Raw genomic sequence first — 21,745 nt, forward strand, 5'->3', positions numbered from 1 at the left:
TATGAGATAGCCTGCATATATCAGACAAGACACAGTAATATTTTTTCATGCCCTCCTTCCTCTTCCTTTTTAGCATTTGCATTACTATTCATGCTTGTGTCCTATAAGCAATTCAAAAACCAAAGTTGCTAACACAACTTGCCGACTTTATATCTTTGCTTCTTCAAGTAATTGGCTCACCACGTGACAGTCATGCTGCTTTCTGCTCTTTTGTTGCAGACTAATGTAGTCGATTTTATGTGAACCAGAGAAATCTGAGGGCCATGTTTCATGTTGTAGTTGGTTAATGATGTTGATGGTGTCAGAATGGTGTAGATGTTTAATGTCAACCAAGTTTGGTCACAAACTATGTTATCAATTAGAAGCTAGGACCTACTGGTCATGTAGTTCAGTGGTCTAGTTAAAGACTAGATTATAATCAAAATAGCTCAAATGAAAATTTCAGAATGTATGTCCTGTTTACATCTTTTATTATATTAGCACATTTCTGTATGTAGACCATTGTGAAATCAGATATATGTTGTATGTAAATATGTTTTGTATTTTAAGCCTTTAAGGTGGGGACATATCTCAATAACATTTTGAAAAATATTTGTGAATCAAGATTGAATTCATCATGACCACAAACCATTAGGCCTGTTTATAGATTGTGTAGGTGAGATACATATGATGGTGGAAAACCTAAGTGTGTGAAAATTAATTATAAACTGTTCTTTTAAATGTTATTGAGAGAAGGGAATGAAAAAGTGGATCTAAATTGAAACAGTCTAGATTAAACATCAAGTAATAAGTCATAGTTGCCAGTCATCAATGCAGTCATGTTATCTGATGAAGATTAGACAGTGAAAACAGTAGCCAAGGAAAGGTGTAAGACTGCTTGCTTTGATTATACAGCTACCTAAGCATTGTGGGGGAAGGGATTAGTCAAGGAAATTTTTGGCTAACATGTAGAGGCTGTGAGATTTCCTCTAGTCTAAATTAAATGATTCCGTGATTTACCCTCCTTTGATGGAGAGGGGAAGTACTGCATCAATCGTCAAACTGCCATAAATGTCTGGAAGAAGGTTTTTCCAAGTTTTTTAAAAATGCATTTGTTGATGTTTTTCCAGTAAAGCAATACAGAGGTTCCCCCCCCCCAGTAAAATAATATAGAGGTCCCCCCCCCAGTAAAACAATATAAATTATTGGGGTCAACAGCACCTCACAATGTAGAGTGTATTAACCTACAAAACACTCTTCACCACATAGTTTTTAAAATACAGGCGATGACCATTTTGCCCAGGGGTTCCATTTCCAATCCCTGCCTGCATCAACAGAGCATACATAAGTGCACCCTGCCCCATTACAGCCTACCCTGCCCCCCTACATCTGCCCCACTCCACCCTTGTTCTTCCCTCTTCTGGATCCGAAAGAACCTGCACTTCGCTGATCCCACGTTATTTGGACGCGCCTAAAATGCTTCCAAGGGATGCGGGTGGCGCCTAGGACTTGCCGATCGCATGGTCGGAGGTTCGAATCCCCGCGGCGGGGTGCGCTCCCGTCGTTCGGTCCCAGTGCCTGCCAACCTAGCAGTTCGAAAGCACCCCCGGGTGCAAGTAGATAAATAGGGACCGCTTACCAGCGGGAAGGTAAACGGCGTTCCGTGTGCTGTGCTGGCTCGCCAGATGCAGCTAGTCACGCTGGCCACGTGACCCGGAAGTGTCTGCAGACAGCGCTGGCTCCCGGCCTATAGAGTGAGATGAGCGCACAACCCTAGAGTCTGGCAAGACTGGCCCGTACGGGCAGGAGTACCTTTACCTTTACCTAAAATGCTTCCACCTGTACAAAACATATTGTCATATTAAAATACATAGACTTATAACAGTTACATAACTATAGCAGTGCAGCAATCATGAGCTGAGAAGTATTTGTAACAAAACCAAATCTTACAGACCTTGCAACAATAGCATGTGCTATTTGAACAGCACGATTGCCACATTTCACAACTATGTATATGAGAAGGACATAGTTGCTGTGACTTTCTGTTACTGTGTTGACAACCAAAGTTATATATACCCCTTTTATGAGTGTCAGCAATGGTAGCTTCTACCCAAAAACTTGCTAGAAACAGTCTCTCGGGTTCTATCAAATCCAGACCCAGATCTAATAGGATGAGTTTCCATTTGGGATGTTCAGTTGCTCAGTTTCCAAATAATATAGACATTTAAGCAGGCAATATTACTGCATGAGGGGGGACACTAATAGGCATTGTTTTTTATTATAAAAATAATATCAGGCTTGGGGTTGTGGTCTGCCCTTCCTTTCTTTGGCATAATTACTTCCAATATCACAAGGCACTCAAGCTGGCATACTATCCTCACAACAACCCTGTGAGGTAGACTAGATTGAGAGACTGTTAGTGGCCCAAGGGCACCCAGTGAGTTTCTGGGCTGAGCAGGGATTTGAACCCTGATCTTCCAGGTCCTTTTCTAGCACTCTAACCACTACACCACGCTTTGTGCTGTCTATGGGCGATTCTGAACGGTCAACTTGGATTCTTTATGGTTGTGTATGGAGGTCTTCAATTCTCTCTGGTGTTCTGAAATAGTTTACTATTAACCTGCCTATCTGGACTGTTTTGCTCCTCCCTGTGAGCGCACAAAGAAAACAAACCATGGTCCCTGTCTTAGCATTACATTTGAACCGGAGATTGAGGTTTGTTTTGTTCAAACAACCACGATCAGTCAGCAAGCCAAGAACAAAACTTGGCTGTCAATTGTAGTTGGGAGCAAAACTCTTGCTTTTTAGGATGTAACACTAAGCCTAGCGGTTGTGTTTTGTATCTCCACAGTGCTAGCAGACAGGAATAAAATTCCAGGCATGGTCTTGTGCACAGTAGGCCATGGTTTATGGGTTACTATGACATGTGAATGCACTCTTTGTGCAAATTGAAGGCCTCTTGTGCATTGAGGCTTCCTGCCCACTCCCCACTGCCGGTGTATGTGCTCAGCTCCAAAGCCTCTTAAAACTCAAGGACCTCTTGGTGTGGGGATCCAGTAGAGGCCACAGGTCCAGCAGTTGGAGGGAAGATTGAGGTCCCCTGGGCAGCAGCTGCAAGATAAACAAGAACATCAAATTGAATGTCTGCAGAATAGAACTATTTTCCTTTTGTTAACTAAAAATGAGCATTTGTATTTAATTTCCATAACTAATACGAACATTCACCAATAGCCTAATATTTTCTGTGATACTTTGAGAGGTTTAGTCTAACTGTTCCATTAACTGTAGCAGCCTATTAACCTTTTTAAAGCCCAATACTCTAGCTTATGGATCAGACTCTTTCTTGATTAAAAGAATCGTAAGTGCTTTCCTGAGCTGGAGCTTTTAAAAATGCATTTTAATATGGAACAGAAAATGTCGTTGTTAACTCTGACATTTAGAGCAATTTTCATACTGATTTCAATATCTGAGATGGGATAAAAAATATGGTTCTTTGCCATGGGATTTCCACTCTCATAGTACAATTGTCTACTAATAAGTTGACACTTTCTAGAAAGCAGAAGCATGAAGATTGTATTACTATGTACATTAACAATGTTCCTTCTGATAGATGTATTTAGTGTGTGTTTAAATTTATGGTGTTGCCAGTTTCTTACTAAGCACTTTTTGTGTGCATTGAAGTCTTATCCAAATATGTGATCAATTATAAAAGAGCACTGATGCTTTTCTATATCTTGATAAAATGCATTAATATGTACTGTGTGGATATTTCCCCATCAAAAATAAAACAAAAACAATGTTTATCAAAAAGGCTAATTTGGGGCAAATGAACTGTTGATCGTTCCTCTCACTAAATAATCTCTTACCTAACATTTTAAAAATAGACCCCATCACAACAGAGCAGCATTCTAGACAATGGACAGGAAGATGTTTCTGCTGGCGGCCAATGGAATCCATATCCCCTTGGAAGGCGAGATGTGCCACCAGAAACTGTTGCTAAAAAGGTAACAACTATCACACACAATGAATACTGTATATGCGTAAATACTGCCACTCTAATCTGGTAGTGATGTATGCCAGTGATCTCCTATAGTAAAAAGATTGGGAATGAGTGATGGAATTGTGAACTCGCCTCACTGCAAATTTTCCTACTGTCTTTAATCATGATTGTTACATTGGTACTAACGTAAACATGGTTCCCTCTTGACCGTGAAGTGAAACTAGGGCTTCAAGTTAGTTAGGAAACCCAATGACTCTTGGCCAGATAATGCCAAAGTTAAACTACTGGAACAATTTAGCTTTGAGGGTGGTGGAAGCTCACAGACATTCCCTAATCTTCTTACTACTATTAATTGACTGCCAGCATTGCATTTGTGCCATTGTTTCATCCATTTTGATGTGTTTTAGCATCACTACCTTGTATGGCTGGAAGGGCAGAAACAGGCTTACTTCACCTGTCAACATTTTCCTCCAATTTTTGTTTGAGAATATGGTGGTTTTTTAAAGGCCTTTTTCCTAGACACCTCAGTATCCTTCCTCAATGATTCTGTATGCTAAATGATTACCCTACATGCCAGAATCTGATTAATTCCCTGGCACTATCCATTGTTGCATTCTTTGCCAACAATTTGTATTGTGCTGTCAGTAGAACATTCCCAGCTTGAAATAATTAACTTTTTGTGAAGGATGGTAAAAGAATATATAAAATACAAATGAAATCATGGGAAACAGGCCTACACAATGGAGATTATTTCCCTAATCAGAATAAGTAATTTTGTTTTTCTACAAAAAAGATTTATTTTCAGTTCATCCATATACATTAGGAGCTGTGTTATGAATGCCTAAGCTGTGACAATATGAGGCTTTGCAAACAAAAAATCTATTAAAATGGATGAGAATTATTTACCTTTCACTCTCAGTTTTTGAGCATGCTGCTCTAGCAATACTGATTTTCTTTCATAGAATTTGACCTCAGGAGATTCATGTCCGCTATAGTTGCTGATGGTTTAAACATTGTCAGTCATTTGAAACCAACTTCACAGTAATTTTTTGTAATAGTTAGACTTTAACTACTGATGTTATTTATGACTATAGATTGCTTTTATATGATTATTTTAATATTTTATTATTTGCCTCTGGTGTGTGTATTTTCCTTGATTATTTTATAAACCACCCAGGGATCTAAACAGATGGCGGATGGTTTAAAAATACAATTAATAATGATGATAATAATACCTTTTAAAATGTAAGATAGGAGAGGGCTCTTTGCTGACAGGGGAGGCCACTGGCAGCTGGTGATGTAGCACCTGAAGTTTCCAGTATAATAGAAATGAGCCAACCTCCAACAGACAACTAGACCATCGCTAGAATTCAGACCTCCTCTTCCTACTCTGCTGAGATCCTCCTCCAGATCAGATTCCTCTAGGGCAGGCATAGGCAAACCCGGCCCTCCAGATGTTTTGGGACTACAACTCCCATCATCCCTAGCTAACAGGATCAGTGGCCAGGGATGATGGGAGTTGTAGTCCCAAAACATCTGGGAGGGCCGAGTTTGCCTATGCTTGCTCTAGGTGTCCTAAGTTTTCATTCTTCAACCCACTGCAACCTTCCCCTAGGTCAGCTTCCTTGAGCTGAGCTTCTTCCACTCCTCATCTGACCACCCTCTCCATGGGACTCACGACAGGCATGATCCAACAGACGTTATGTGTGATCCAGACTTTGCTTCCACAGGTAGAGGGGCAGGAGATGACTTTTACAAATTCAGCCTCTTCCTAGTACTTCATCCCATGGGGCTCTTGAACATTCAGAGCCCTTTGGAACAATGTGGGTGGTAGCCTGGAGAGAGCAGAGAGAAGGGAATCAGCAAAAGTCATCTCCCTGCTCTGCTAGCAGGATCCCTCCCCTACATCTGAAGCCTTCCATGGATGGAAGGAGGATGTTGTCACTCAGCTGAAGGTACTAATATAAATAACAACAACGTTTTTCCACTTAGTAATGCTTCTGTTTTACAATTGATTTTCTACGCCTTACAGTTCAAATATAGCTGAAGGAGTGACTTTCACTATGCTGCTCTGGAAAAAAAGTCAGAACAGTGGTGCCTCGCAAGACGAAATTAATCCGTTCCGCGAGTCTCTTCGTCTTGCAGTTTTTTCGTCTTGCGAAGCACGGCTGTTAGCGGCTTAGAGGCTATTAGCGGCTTAGCGGCTATTAACGGCTTAGCGGCTTTAAGAAAAAAGAAACAAACTCGCAAGAACTCGCAAGACGTTTCGTCTTGCGAAGCAAGCCCATAGGGAAATTTGTCTTGCGGAACGACTCAAAAAACGCAAAACCCTTTTGTCTAGCGAGTTTTTCGTCTTGCGAGGCATTCGTCTTGCGGGGCACCACTGAACTTCATATGTTAAACTCAAGAGCTTTGGTGTGTGTGTGTGTGTGTGTGTGACTGTACGTGACTGTACAAGTTTCAAGAAAAGTGCTTTTTTCAGTTTTCTAAATTCCTGGCCTAATGAGTTAATGTTACCCACAGGCAGGTAGCCATATCCAGACGCTGATGGGATCACAAAGTCTACAACATCGAAGCCGAGAGCAGCCATATGAGAGCAACATGAATAAAGTGACCATCCAGCAGTATCAGCCACCACTGCCGATCCAGATCCCTTCTCAGAGCACTCGGGCACCACAAGCAGGGAGATGTGTCATTCAAACTAAAGGGCAGAGGAGTATGGATGGTTATCCAGAACAGGTGAGCATGCAGCAGAACGGCATGAGGATGAGAGATGTGAATGGAATTGTGTGCAAGATGTCTCAAAAAGGTAGGCTTATTTTTCAAGTCTGTGAAAAAGTTTTCCTATTTACCGTTATTTGAAATTGCTAAATAAAAAGGCATGTATGTGTAGATTATAAATCTCAGTTCTCATGCATACCTGCGAATTCAGAGTGATGAAGTCACTATGAGGGATTTTTATTGTAGTAGTAGTGAGATTGGTGTGCTCCAAATTGTAACTCACCATAGGAAACCTTAATAATGTTGTAGAAACCTAGAAGGTATTAATCCCAATGTGTCCTAAGCATTCGCAAAACCAAACATTAGGACAACAAAAGTCAATTCCTTATGACTTCAGCATGTAACGATAACCACATTTTAAAAGGCCACATGAGTCATCCCAATGAAGTTAAGCAATTTATTTGATTTGGCTGCTATTATGTTTGGATTCTAGTTATATTTATAGTTCCATAAAGACATATGGAAATGTGATGTCCTCTTTCTGTAGCCTATGTAGAATTTCAATCCAAATAATATGGATTTGCCAAAGTTACGTTTTAACTATATCTCACTACATTTTGATGGGGGGGGGGGGAGAGTTTGAAGATTTTCCAAAACATTTCTTCTGCAGTCTTAATATATCTTAAAATTATCTTTTAATGTATTATGTTTCTAATTGTCATGAAACAAATATGATTGTATCAGCTTTTTTAAGTAAGAAAAGCAACTTAAAGAGAATACATCATTGATGATCGTATCACAGTTGATTCAAACATTTTACATTGTATCACAGTGCATCCACAAATAACCTTCTTAAATTAAAAAAAATCATCCTAGAGTAGCCTCATGGACATTTGTCAGAAAATAACAATTTTGTGACAATTAATTAAATGCATGCATTTAAGCATCCCTTTGTGTCTTTTACATCTAGTTTTGTGTAAGGATAGAAAAGAATCCAGGCCTTGGATTTAGTATCAGTGGAGGAATAAGTGGACAAGGAAATCCATTCAAACCTTCTGACAAGGTAAGGTAGTAATTTCTTGCTTGAATTAGTTGACCAGATAATGCAGTTTGAACATTTAGGGTAGTTAAAGTTCAGATATTCATGACATCTGTTCCTTTGCTTGCAACTAAAATGTAATCAAGATAAGGAGCTGAAGAAAACAGGTTGCCCTACTGTGTATTATGATCCCAAAACATCCTTTGGCTAGGGATACATGTCACTGAATGTCTGCAAAAACGTGTTGCCAGCAAATTCTGGGATTGTAGAGACATTTTACACTTTTACAACTACCCTGGTTAGTCAGTAAATGAGAATAGGACATTCAGAAAGGCATTCAGCAAACACTTATCCCACTTCTGCAGTGGTGATAAAAAATGCCTAGGGTCTCAAGTGCTGATCTGAACTACCCAAAGGCCATCATGTTTGGTGAGTGGGGATGCAGGAAGTGAAAAGTATGAACAGTTCCCTTCCTGGCCTCAGTTCTCCTTTCCTACTTTCTGCCCTTCATTGAGATTATGGCCTTAGACCAGCCTTCCCCAGCTTGGTGCCCTTCAAATGGTTGAGGCTACAATTCCCATCACCCCAACCATTGGCCATACTGCCTGGGGCTGATCCAAAACATTTGGAGGGCACCTGGTTGTGGACAGCTGCCTTAGATAAAGCAAGGGGTGGGGCCAGCCCTCCTCTTCCAAAGTTAGTTCTATCTACTGTTCACCAAACAGGGAACACTTCAGTCTTCCCATACCAGAAGCGTTGCTTTTTTTCTTCCTTCCCTCTCAAATCCAGCTTTTGGTTTAGATGTGGGACAGGAAGTGTCCGTTTCCAACTTGTCACATCCTGTGGTTATAGAAACAGAACTCAGGACAGGGTTATATAAACAGGAACTGGCTTGCTTCTCATTGACTTCTACTAAGTGATGTGGGACAAAATGAACAACTGCAATCTGGAATGCAGTCAAGAAGGGCAAAACCTGTTTCACTCTCTTCACACTGGCATCATCAGGGCAGGTGTAGCTCACACATGATGGTACTTCTGATTACATACCTTTATGCTATCAAATTTAAGTAAATAGCTGTCATCCATTCCCACCATATTTGAGACCTATCACCACTGATAGGGACCCTACGGAGGAAATATTCCTGAACCCTGAAGAAATTTGTAGTTATAGGAGAATCACAATAACTTCTGAACATTTATATATAGATGAAATTTTAGATGTTTTTAGAACCATTATAATTTTTTTTCTATGGATTTTGAACTCAAATAAGCAGCAATGTAATAAATAGCATGAATAAGCAATATGAGATATTTTGGAATGTATTCACTGTCAAGAACAGTTTGCTAGGCTGTTAGTTTATGAATTCTGACTAAGATGTATTCCACTAGCTCTACACTAAGCAAGATCTCATACTATTTTAGCAAAAATGTTAATAGGAGCAATCATTTAGCATATAAAAATCATCAATCAGTGCTAAAGCATTGATAAATGTACTGATTTTTCCCTTATTTCTAAAGTAGCTAAAATGCCATACTGCCTATTTTTAATTTGTCTTACGGTAGCATAGTTAAAATCTTTATCAGTTGTTTTGACATTTCATATATCTACAAATTATGGTTGCACCGTTTCTATCTAACACCTCTGGTAGAACTAGATGTTATGATAAACATGAGGCATAGGCAAACTCGGCCCTCCAGATGTTTTGGGACTACAACTCCCATCATCCCTGACCACTGGTCCTGTTAGCTAGGGATGGTGGGAGTTGTAGTCACAAAACATCTGGAGGGCCAAGTTTGCCTATGCCTGTACTACACCATGGCTTAAAGTCACCCTACATCACTTTCTTCAGAGGAATGAGCTGTAAACCTTTTGTGGAAGCAGATCCAGTGCAGATCCATAGCTCTTCATTCTTAAAGACTCTTTCATAAAAACAGTTGATGTTATGGAGGCAGATAGACAAGATAAGGCCATAGGCAAGACAAGGCAGGAGGTCGTGTTTTGTGGCAGAGATCCAAATCACTACAGGGAGAACATACATATGTGCAGTAGGGCTTCAGATGTCCTGCTTTCTAATCCATAACACTGAAAATAAGAATGCACCATGACATATATTTAATTCAGCAATGAACTGTTGGTTTGATCACAGCCTTCTTTTTCTAAATTATAAGTAGATGTTGTCTAGTACAGAACTTGTAATATTCAGCAAGTAGGCTGGATTCCAGCTAGTGTAGCACATAGGCATATTAATTATTGCAGTCCACTTAGTTCATATACAAACCTTTAGCCTAGTTCTTGGTTATAGTTTCCTAACCTCTGTTACTTCTGACTTATAGGGTATCTTTGTTACTAGGGTTCAGCCTGATGGACCAGCATCCAACCTGCTCCAGCCTGGTGATAAGATTATTCAAGTAAGCAAAATCTTTTAATTAACAAAAGCATGGATTCAGTGCAAATATTCCTTTACATGTGCATGCTATGGTATTGTTCTTTTCCCTGCCTTCCCCTAGTAACCTTTAGATGACCTCAGGTGGGGATTCAGGTTTGGTAGGAACAGCAATGTCCACTGGTGAAAACAACCCCCTCGTGAGTAGGTGTGAGCCCAGTGGTGGAAAGGGTGGCTTAAGTAGTCTTTGGGGCACATGAAGGAGCAAAATGGCTAGTGTGCCAGAGACGAATTAGTTGCTTCCTTTGCAGGCTTAGTACTTGTTACATCTCTGACCCAGTTGTGGACTGGATTCTGCAAGTTGGAGAATGACTCTTTTTTTACTTGATTTCCATGAAACTTCCCAGTCTGAAGTTTTCCTGAATATACATTGTTAACATACAGAACTTTGTGTTTTACTCCTTCATGTGTGTTTTTTTGCATTGGCTCCATTGAAACTGAAGCCAGCTGGGGAGATGCCTGTGTGCAACTGGTGTCAGAAACAGTGGTGAAATCAGGGCAATGATCCACATCATTCTCCCCCTCCTCCCTTAACTATGATTTTGTGGTAATGAAAAGAACACAAAATAGCCAAATATTTTTGAGGAAAGGATTTTGTTTGATTTTTAGGTTATAATGAAAAGTAGTATGACTAGATTGCAACCTCTGGGTTTTTTGAATTATTTACAAAATGTTCATGCTAACACAGGGACACATCCAGTTTACTTTTCTTCATGCACAAAACAAAACTCAAAATGTAGCTTAGACCATTGCTAATGACAGGGATGGTCCGGGGCAAGTTTCCCTTTTACAGTAATTTTTTTATTTCTTTTTTTATTTGTTTACACTTTTTCCATGCTTACTTTTCACTATTCGTTGCTGTTCTTCAATATTAAAATTAGAGCATGGAAGAGATACTGCTAAAGCATTTGTTCAAAACAGATCTTAGCAAAAATAATTTAGATACATTGTGCTATGGTTTGCTCAGGCTTAACGCTTTCTGTCTGAGTCAGTTGCTTCAGGAATACTGAAAGGCAAGCCTGCAGCCAACTTTTTTCAGTGGTTATATCCATAGCAGAAGCACTCTGAAGCACCTCCTGCTTTCCACTGATTTCTCCTGTGCAAGTCCCTCATCTGTCTGCACTACAGAACAGGAGAGTTGCAGAAGGATATTGGGCCTCAATATCTTTCCAATTCCTAGGGCACAATGTTATGTCCACAACAGGGAAAGAGCTAGGGAGCATCCATCTGAATGTGCCTATTTTATTTATTGATCTTGCTGAGATAACAGTTATCATGGTGGTCACCTACTGAATCATAATTCACAATGGTCGCCTGACACCAGTTTTGCCATTGCAACACGTTCCATTATAAAGGGCATACAAGAAAAATAGTGTCAGTTAAATAATAATTATTTTAAAGGGTTTTTTTGTTACAATGTTTGGTTTAGCAGCATGGTTTACTGTTAGGTGATCAATAAGTTTGCCTACCTATACGCAACTGTTTAACCACCAGCAGGACATGAAGCAGGGAGTTGTATGGGAGAGGGGAGTCCTTAACTTGATAATTTGCTAGGTACCACAACAGATAAGTTTTGTGAACTGGCCCACGGAATGGCATTTGAATCCATAAGTACAACAACTCACTAAGTTTACATCAGATATATGATTATTGTGCAGCATTTGTTTCACTTTTATAAATGGCTTGTCTCTTTGAGAATGGAACTTTTGTTAATGAAATAACAAAAACAAGCTCCTCTTGTGCTTGTTCCCCCACTCCCATAGGTGCCTGTCATGCATCCTGCATTCATTCTCCTACTTTCTCACTTATTCATTTATCTGTACAGATATTGCGCATCTCTTCTTCCTTCTCTCTTCTTCACTGTAGGCCCATCTCCTTTTCTCTATATATTAACAGAGCGAATGTTCTTGGTTTCTATAGAGAAAAAGAAGGAAATCCACAGATGCTTTAAAAAAAATAAACTTAACATCTGAATTTGCAAACAAAGGATATTTTCTACATTTGTTTCAGGTGTTATTTACTGTCAGCTTTATCTGATGATAGTATACTGTAACTAGTTTGATTACTGAAGTAACTTGTAGAGCATGGAATTTCCCTGGTGTTCTGTGAATCTGTGGATAACCTTAAGAGGGGAACAAGAATTTACTGGCAGACCTGGATTGGAACTCTGGCCACTTCAAAACAACTTCAGAGGGGTGTGCAATTTTCAGGGCAGAGAAGTTGCAGGAGAGAAGAGGTAGGTGATGTGAGTTTAGCAGCTTTCCCCTCCTTCCTCAGCTGTTTCTTCACTGCAGCCCCAGCCCCAGTGTATTTGGCAACCCCAGTTTGAGGAAGAGAGGGAAGTGGAGGGCAGGAAAAGGGTTGAGCACCCGCACCTACTTGCCGCTTCTCCCTTGCAAATTGTACCCTCCTTGTTTTTGTTTTCGGCTTTTAAGTAGCAACTGGCTGTCCAGACCTTTATCTGCTGTTGAACACCTAGTTTGTCCTAACAGGGTTATTTGAAGCTCCTGAATATAATTCACCTTCCCCATTACATTCCCTTTATATTGTGGAAAACTGTGTTCCATGTTCCATTACTCTAATCACCAAAGGGACTTCCTACAAGTATTATTGTGCAGAGAGCTGGCCCACCTATGAGGCAGAGTAAGTTAGTCACTTGAGAAGATGCCCTTATGAAGTTTGCCTGCTCCCCATCATGGGGGCAGCAGCAGGGCATTTTGCCTCAGGTGCCAAAATGCTTCAGGCTGCCCCTGGTGGTACAAGCTTGAAATAGGGCACAAGAGGTTGAGCAACCTACAGTGGCTCAAGTCAATGTGATTTGGTATGTTCTAAGATGCTGAGAGACTGGACACCTCTGAGGTAGTAGTTGGCTCCTACCTGGTGGGAATGAGGTTTGTAAGACATCTGGTGGAGCACAAAACAGAGGTGCAAAGTGTGCACTAGGCCCTGGAGGCTGCAGGGGTCACTGGTGCAGCACTTCAGTGTACAAGGATGAGTTTGATATTTGTGTTCTCGCCACAAAAACTTGCCACAATATACTCAAGTGGCACACAACCACTTGAAGAGGATGAGTGAACTCCAGAGAAACTCCTTTGTCAGTTTAACAGAGCCTGTATGACGCTTAAGGAATTTGAGTTGCCACCTAGGATAGCAGTCTGAAAATAATTTTCCGTAAAAATGTTAATCAAATTAGTTGTGACAACTTCAGGCTTTACTAAATCATATGGTAAGTCAGAAAGCTGAAACAACACCATCTTATTGCCTTAGGTAATATATATTAAACAGATAATAATGATTCAACTTACTGAATATTTCAGCATCAGCATATCTCTGAAACAGTATTTCATTTCAGCGTAAAAGTAATAAGTAAGGGAATTGCATACTTGGCATGAATTCTCATGATACCGTTTTTCAGTAGCCATTCACTTACTGTAAGTCCTAAATTTTATTGGAGTATTTTGCTCACTAGAAATATCAACAAGAAAAAATATTCTGAGGTCATATGCAGTGTTTTAACTAACCACTGTTAGAGAGCTAAGGTTAAAGGCAAAACTACAAGTGACATGGGAGAAGGAGAAGGAGGAGAAGAAGAAGAAGAAGAAGAAGAAGAAGAAGAAGAAGAAGAAGAAGAAGAAATAATAATTAGAATTGAGTGTATCTTTCTCATTTCAGGGCTAATTTTAGCTGGCAGAAGGGCTGCTGTAATTGGGAAAATGACATTGCAAGGAAATGTCACTGCCTATCCACCCCTGAAAAATGCCCCAGCTGCCCACATTCTTCAAGAAACAAAAAGAAATGCATCAAAAGGGCAGAAACAAAAAGAAATGCATCAAATTTGAAATGCGACCTACTTTCCCACTGATACCTGGTCACCTTTACTTTTTTTACATTGTGGTTTTATGTTGTGAACTGACCTAAGATCGAAAGGTATAGGGTGGTGTACAAATTTAATACATACAATAAATAAAAAATAATATGCCACTACAGCAAAAATCAGTGTTATCTCAAAAGTACAGAAAAACTATTAAGCCAACTGCATCTACAGTACATGGCAATACTAACAAATTTAAGTTACTGAAACAGAAATGCAAATGAAACAACTTATATTGTTTTTAAGTGTTGTGATTGGCGCAGACAATTAAACATAAAAATGTATAATAGATTTTAAAATAATAATAATTGTATTAAATTTACAGTAGAAAAATAGAAAAATACATAACAAAACCCCACCACAGTTTAAAAGGCCTGCAAGTAGAATAATATTTTTGCCTGGCACCTAAGTATATTTAATGAAGGCACCAGGCAATCCTCCCTGGGGAGAACATTCCAGAAGTGGGGAGCCACTGCAAAAAAGGCCTGTTCTCATGCTGCCACCCTCTGGACCTCTCCTTTAGGAGACACACAAAGAAGGGCCTCTAATGAGGATTGCAGGGTCTGGGTCAGTTCACAGGGGGAAAGGCAATTCCATGAAAGGGATTGCAGCTTACCCCCCTCAAGTTTGTGTAGTGAATACCCAAACTAGAAAACACCAGGAAAGCACACGGTATGTCCACTACTGTGTAAATTTATCTGTTTTCAGGGTTTTTTGTTTTATTTATTAAAATTGATTATAGCTAGCATCCAAAATGATCAGCTGATGCATAAAAGGTAAAGGGACCCCTGACCATTAGGTCCAGTCGCAGACGACTCTGGGGTAGCGGCACTCATCTCGCTTTACTGGCCGAGGGAGCCAGCATACAGCTTCCGGGTCATGTGGCCAGCATAACTAAGCCGCTTCTGGCGAGCCAGAGCAGCGCACGGAAACACCGTTTACCTTCCCGCCGGAGCGGTACCTATTTATCTACTTGCACTTTGACGTGCTTTTGAACTGCTAGGTGCGCAGGAGCAGGGACCGAGCAACGGGAGCTCACCCCATCATGGGGATTCGAACCCTGACCTTCTGATTGGCAAGCCCTAGGCTCTGTGGTTTAACTCACAGTGCCACCCGCGTTCCTAAGCTGATGCATAAACCTTGCAAAAATAAGTAGAATTTACAATAGAAGTGAGCTCTTCTCACGGTTGTGCTAGAGTTCTATTAATTTCAGTGGTGAAATTTCCCAGTAGATTGTGCGCATAATCAAATCCACTCCATCATAATCCAGTGTAATTAGATTGAATGTTAACTTTTCCAAAATCCGAGGCAATAATTCAATCTTTTACTAAGTCAGAAAACACTGGTGATGTATATTGACTACATAGCAAATCAATGTAAAGTTGATGAATGTAGCTCATTCATGTTTCCCTTTATCTGGAGCTACTTTAGAGCAGTGCTGGCAATGTCAGATTTACTGAACTTTTCAGCAAAGGAATATGGAATTGAGTCAAAGTGGTCAATTTTTCTTAATTTCCTTATGGACATTGAGCTGCTTAATCTGGATAATTCATGACACAAGAAGTAACAGTTAACAAGGAGAAAGTCGCAAATAAAAATCCTTGTACTGCTTAATGCAAACTTTACATGTTCCAAAGTATCAGCAGTCCTTTTGCAGTACTATGCCTTCTTCATGAGGGGAAGAGGGATGGATAAACTGCAAAATGGCCGCCAGCATATTCTCCCTTCTTCTACATCACACTGGCTGAATGTTCTGGTTTGTTACTTTAGACTTGGTTCTCAGGTTCATGTTTGAGGTGTTAAAGTCATCACAAGATTTTTACCTTACAAGTTTCACATGCTGAGTATTAGACGTATGTTCCTTTGCCAGGAATACTTGGTAGTATTGCTGCTGAAATCCGTCAGTTGCAGAAAATACCTGACTGCCTCAGAAAGATCTGCTGAGGAATAGACTAAACCAGAGTATAGAAAGAAGAGGAGCATTTATCCATCCCCTGTCCTATCTAGGGAGTGACTGGGTCCCAGGAGTGCCTTGCTCATCATACTTTTGCCTCCGAGATCAGGTTGGCAGTCTGAGAACAAGGGTAGTTTCTTATGTAATTCATATGTGAGTACGTTCAAAAGTATATTTGCAGTGTGGAATAGATACGGTAAACACTTCCTCAGGACTTTACCACACCAAGATGAACATAGGAGTTGGGTCTTCGCTGTTTTGTACAGTACTATAGAGAGAGTGGAAAGGAAAGTCTTAAACTTCTATTGATATGAATCCTTGACCATTCTGCTTCAAAATCTCTTCCATGACTTCCCAACTTGTAATCCAAGTTTAGCTTGTAATAGTTAAAGCCAGCCAGACTTAAGTATTTATTTAAATCCCACCTTTCTTCCGATGAACTCAAGGATGCATGCATAGTTCTTTGTCTCCCCATTTTATCCTCACAACAACCCTGTGAATTAGGTCAGGCCGACAGTGACTTGCCCAAGGTCCCCAACACTCCTGCCACTACATCTCTACTTGGCTGAATATGGGAAATGCCTCAGTTGAAAAGCACTGTGTTTAAGGTGTCATGGAATGATAGTTAAGTTTGTAGCGATTAATCTTCAATAGCTCATTCAACAAGTCATAGCTGAATGCAAATGATGAACATGTATTTGTAAATTTGTCCTTATTCTAGGAACATAGTAAGCCATCAAGTCAAACAACCAATAGTCACCACTCAGCAAACCTTTTTGTGAAATAGCTCCTATTCACATTTGTGAAATAGCACTTTGAAATCCTCCCAACAATCTTGATATTTATTATTGATTAATTAATTATTGAAAATTAATGTAAACAAGTTTTAATAATTATTACTATAATTGATGTCTTGTATATTTTTATCCAGTATGTACCTTCCTACTCTAATTTGTAAATATCATTACTAATAAGCAATATCGTTAGACATTCTATCACTTTTTGGTTTTCTAGGTAGATAGAATAGTTGCAAATATATCATTGTTTGTGAAATCCTTGAGAAAGAATGGTTGGATTCAAAAATACACTGGATTAGCAATGAAACCTCCTCTGCACTTGTTGAGTTCCACCTTCTACATCACTTCTGTTCTCTCTAATCCATTTTCCATGAGCTTGCTTGTTGTTCATCAGCAACTATATTTATTTACTTATTGTTTTGCATTAATGCTATTTCCAAGAAAGATCTTTTTCAAACTTCAGTCGTATTGAAGAGTGATATGAAAGCCAAACTAAACATCATGTGTCAGTTCCGGATGTGGGTTAAACCCTTGCCTGCCCCAGTTACATATAATGTGAGGTCATCTTACCTTTAGAGCAGGTTTTGCCGCCTCGCCATCACTCCCCTCCGCTGTGTTTCACCTCAGCTGAGTTTCAGAGCTGGAAGTTAACTCAGCTGTGAGAGAGGTGCTTGAGTAAGTGGCTGGGGGAGGTACACTGCAGTCACAGCAAAAGTTCAGCTTCCCTTATCCACATACCAGTACAGCTCCAGCTCAAACCTGCCATTTATATGACTGGGGTCAAGTTGAGATTTTACAAATGGGTCTGTCACCATCACATCTAGTGCTGAATAACCTTTTCCCACGGGAACTCACCTCTGGCATGAAACCAACGCAGAATTATTAATGCTAAACTATCAAGCACATCCATGTTGTGTGAACTAAACCATTACATGTGTTCCTTAGCATATGGATTATGTCGTGGGTTTTCAGTATAAACTGCTGGCATTCAAGTACCAAGAAAGCAGGCAGTGGCAAAGTAGCCAAACCACAGCCACAATACTTTCCTTTTTCAGATTTCAGAACCTGGTTATTACCCTGACTACTGGCCAACAAACCTGGGGTGGTTTCATGGTAAGTCTCACAATGAGTATAAACTTGAAGTATTTTTTTTGTAAACCAAAGTTAGCAAATGAGGTTCTGAAATATATTTGTTCTTATTGCAGATGGCACTGAGTACACATGAAGCACTGGATATCTCTTAAACCCAGTTTCAAAATCCAGGGTCTTGTTCCCTGAACAAAACAATGCCTCACTCAATCTGCTATAATGCATCATCAAACGTCTGAGTTAAGGAACTTGAGATATAAATATATATTGTTTGCCTGCCTCATATATTGATATAGATCATCAGCAAAGAACTTTTTTTCATCACAAGACTACCTTCTGGTTTTTTTTTAATGACAAATATGTCAATAACTCCCACGATATAAAGTAATTGAAGCTGTTTCAAGTAAACCCATATCTCAAGGCCAAACCATAGGAAAATGGAACATGTATTCCCAACCCCAGAAGTCCAGCATGCAGTTCTTATGAAAGGCAACTACTCTTTAGGTTTATGTTGGAAAGGAATTATATATGATCTGTTGGTTCATTATCAGAGCTCTGTTTAAATTACCATCTTTCACTACAGTGGAAAAATAATACTTTTGACATCAAATACTGCTATCAATATCCACGGCATACATTGGTATCTGTAAGGAAACAACCTTGTGAGCTTAAAGTGTAATGGTGCCCCTTCAAGGTGGAACCAAGTAGGCTAGGATGCACTGACTACACCTCACCTTTGAAAGTTGAATGGGTCTATGTTTCACTGTAATTCTAATTTGGATTTCTATGCTTTCGATAGAATTATAATTTATGTGCCCTTTAATTCTGCCCTAAATAATCCATTTGATTTAGGATTCCTTTTTGTTTTTCTGCCCCCATTTGTGCCACCACCCTATAGCATGTGCTATTATACCAGTGAATCCTTAAGAACTCATGCTCGTATACTTTTCGTAGCCAGCTGCATCTAATTATCAGGTAAAGGTTGTAAAAGGAGGGCTGAAAGCTTGCTTATAAGGTAAATCACTCCTGCCAATGTACCATGTGTCAGATGATCCACGCTGCATGTTTAGGAATCATGTTCTGATCTTTTGATGTACCCCTTGGATAAAAAAAACACGTTATTGGCCCTTTGCACTGCATCATGTTCAGGTAAATAGAACCAAAAATAATAATGGGTTCACTCATTTTCAGTCAGCAATCCATCTGAAATCCTCCCCCCGCCCCTAAGACCAGTAGGATTACTCTGGAGGTAACTGGATGGAGAAATGTGCCCTGTTAAGAGTTTTTCAGTCCTTCAGTTGGAAGCCAAAATTAGGCCATCAGGATACGAGAAAGGGACATGCAGACAGATGTTTTGCACTTAAGGCCATTTACTGCAACATGACAGACTATCAGCCTTTACAGAAAACAAACAAACCTAAAATCTAAATGGAGTCCAGCTTCAGGCTGGCTCTCAGAAAATATTCCTCTGAGGTTTTGCACACTAAATCCAAGGCTTTGTTGAATGTCTTTGATCTGTCTGGAATTTGTACTCTTTCTCTTAAATTATTTTCCTGCTATTTGTTAAAACATTTAAATTAATAAAAGAATTTTCTCTTTAGTGTGTGGGCTCTCTGTTCCTTATAATTTTTCTTATTCCTTGCCTGCCTGATTATGCTTATACTTTCACCACTGTGTTGCAACTTTTACAAGTTTCCCCCGACTACCACTCTGTACACACAGACCAAATTAAAGACCCTAAACTAGTCATCTCCTTGGAAGCATGGAAAGATCTCGCACACATCCTGCGCTTCACCATCTACAGGTGCTTCTCTGTTTGGTTAAATACGGGGGACAGCTCTCTGCATAATGAAGGAAGTAAATGTGGAAGTCTGGACCTGCAGTTCTGTGCACATAACTCTGAATATGAATTACAGCAATCGTATTTGTTGGGAATCAGAAAGTGCCTTAGGGACACAAATCAGCTCATTTGGATTTTTTCTTTTGAGTGGCTGCCCTTCACATTACTGAGTTACTGTGGCTCAGTGCCTAGTGTGTTAGACTTTGGTTGGGGAAGATCTAAACCAAAATCCTCACTGATTATCTTGGGTTTCTATCTGTCTGTGTTTTGGGGGGTGTGGTGCAGAAGAAGCATGCATGCAGCAATGAGGTCTTTGGAGGAAAAGGTGGGATAAAGTATGTAGTATCATAAATACCTTTTAAAACAGCTCTGTTTTAATTGCAGTTTGCCAAGGCAGATGATCTTGGACTCCTTTGGGAGGTGGGCAGGATAAAACTGAATAAATGTGGGTTGTGCTATTCAGTAACACAGATACAAATACACTATATCGCAGCCACCGACACATTGTTATAAACTGTTTTTCCAGGACAGCATTTCTACATACATTCTGACATACATTTCTAACTTGCCTTGTCAAAAATTTTGACTAAAGTATTTGTAAATGAGTGAGCATTTCTACAATGCTGGTCACCAGACTTGAGTTTAGAAGAAGGAATAGGGAAATGAATAAGACCCTCCTATGAAAATAATACTGGGACTGTTCAGATATGGTTTGACCATCATTTGGCTTGTTTCATTCTCACTCATATGCTCTGATTTATTTCCTTATTTTCCTGGCTTGAGTAAACCAGTTTTCATCCAAGCCAGAATTGGAATTTACAGATTGTGAAGTAAATAATGGTGTGTGAAACCAAGGAGGATGGAAATTTGAACATGAGAGGGAAAGCTCCACCAGCCAGACCATGATTTGGCCATTATCTCCCAACTCTGGTACTAAAGAAATGCCAAGGACCTTGGGGAAAGGACTGGCATTTGTGATGTCTCTTGGAAAACACTGGATTTGTTCTTACAGGCATATAAAATGAACTGAAATATCTGATAAGGGTTTGTTTGGTTACTTTTTACCAAAGTTGTTTAACTTCTGCAGATGATGGTTTGAACTACGGCACAGCATGCAGAATGCAATAAATATGCTTAATCCGTGCATACAATGGAAAGAAAATCAGGAACTGGTAAATTATATTAATATGCAAGAAATAAACTTGTCAACAGTTTCAACTATTTTAGAATGTTAAGAATGAAAAATGAAGGTGGTAATAAAAAATCCTAAAATAAACATACAAATTCTGAATCTGTTATGATTTCATTTTGCTGAATCTAATATAGATATAATGAGTATGATGCACAATGAATGGCCATTCTGAAAGGAGAACTCAAAAAGATATTTCGGTGCCTGAATTCCTATTACTAGAAAGAAACCTAAATATATTCTGAAGCTCAGGCATATTAATAACTAGTGCAGACTGTGAGGGCACTTTAGTGGTACCTCCCCCAAAGCATCTCTCCCTAAAATTATGTTCTGCAGACATCTTGGTCAGTTCTGACACCATTGTGTTAGCTTCTGTTTACTGCATATGAAATGCTAATCTGGATTAAGGAGACTCAATGGGGGTGGGGAAACTGGTTATATCGCATATACCTAGGTCAAGATGTTGAAGTCAAGATCTCCAGGTTTCTTCTAACTCAGATGCTTTGAAAGCAATTATCATCCCAAGACAAGCATCAGTTTTTCCTTAACAGAACCTTGAATTTCCACAAATGCTATACAGTGGTACCTCAGGTTAAGTACTTAATTCATTCCGGAGGTCCATACTTAACCTAAAACTGTTCTTAACCTGAAGCACCACTTTAGCTAATGGGATCTCCTGCTGCCGCCACGCCACCAGAACCTGATTTCTGTTCTCATTCTGAAGCAAAGTTCTTAACCTGAAGCACTATTTCTGGGTTAGCGGAGTCTGTAACCTGAAGCGTATGTAACCCGAGGTACCACTGTATACCAAATCCTGTCACC

At 39.7% G+C, this 21,745-nt stretch overlaps 1 protein-coding gene and 1 long non-coding RNA gene across 18 annotated transcripts in view; one reads left to right on the top strand and one right to left on the bottom strand.

Annotated features, from left to right (window-relative positions):
* LRRC7 (leucine rich repeat containing 7) overlaps positions 1-21,745 on the top strand; it is a gene marked incomplete at its 3' end in the record, with an annotated part of 196,840 nt that overhangs the window by 149,485 nt on the left and 25,610 nt on the right. For 12 of the 17 annotated variants that reach the window (XM_081008899.1, XM_081008910.1, XM_081008907.1 and 9 more), the window contains 4 exons: positions 3,864-3,983; positions 6,503-6,718; positions 7,671-7,763; positions 10,074-10,148. In XM_081008899.1, the coding sequence (XP_080865025.1) occupies positions 3,864-3,983; positions 6,503-6,718; positions 7,671-7,763; positions 10,074-10,148 (504 nt within the window). Of the gene's footprint in view, positions 1-3,863; positions 3,984-6,502; positions 6,719-7,670; positions 7,764-10,073; positions 10,149-17,860; positions 17,919-18,010; positions 19,495-21,745 lie in introns of those variants that run through there. The other 5 variants (XM_081008914.1, XM_081008903.1, XM_081008902.1 and 2 more) reach the window with 5 other exon arrangements.
* LOC308478849 lies at positions 3-19,059 on the bottom strand. Its single transcript, XR_013987329.1, has 6 exons — positions 18,933-19,059; positions 17,376-17,461; positions 13,061-13,338; positions 11,130-12,097; positions 1,804-3,090; positions 3-1,450 (listed from the first exon to the last, which is right to left on the bottom strand). It is a non-coding gene; the product is annotated as an uncharacterized lncRNA (long non-coding RNA).

The sequence above is a fragment of the Podarcis pityusensis genome (genome assembly GCF_964106645.2).
Source record: "Podarcis pityusensis genome assembly, chromosome: 6".
NCBI lineage: Eukaryota > Metazoa > Chordata > Lepidosauria > Squamata > Lacertidae > Podarcis > Podarcis pityusensis.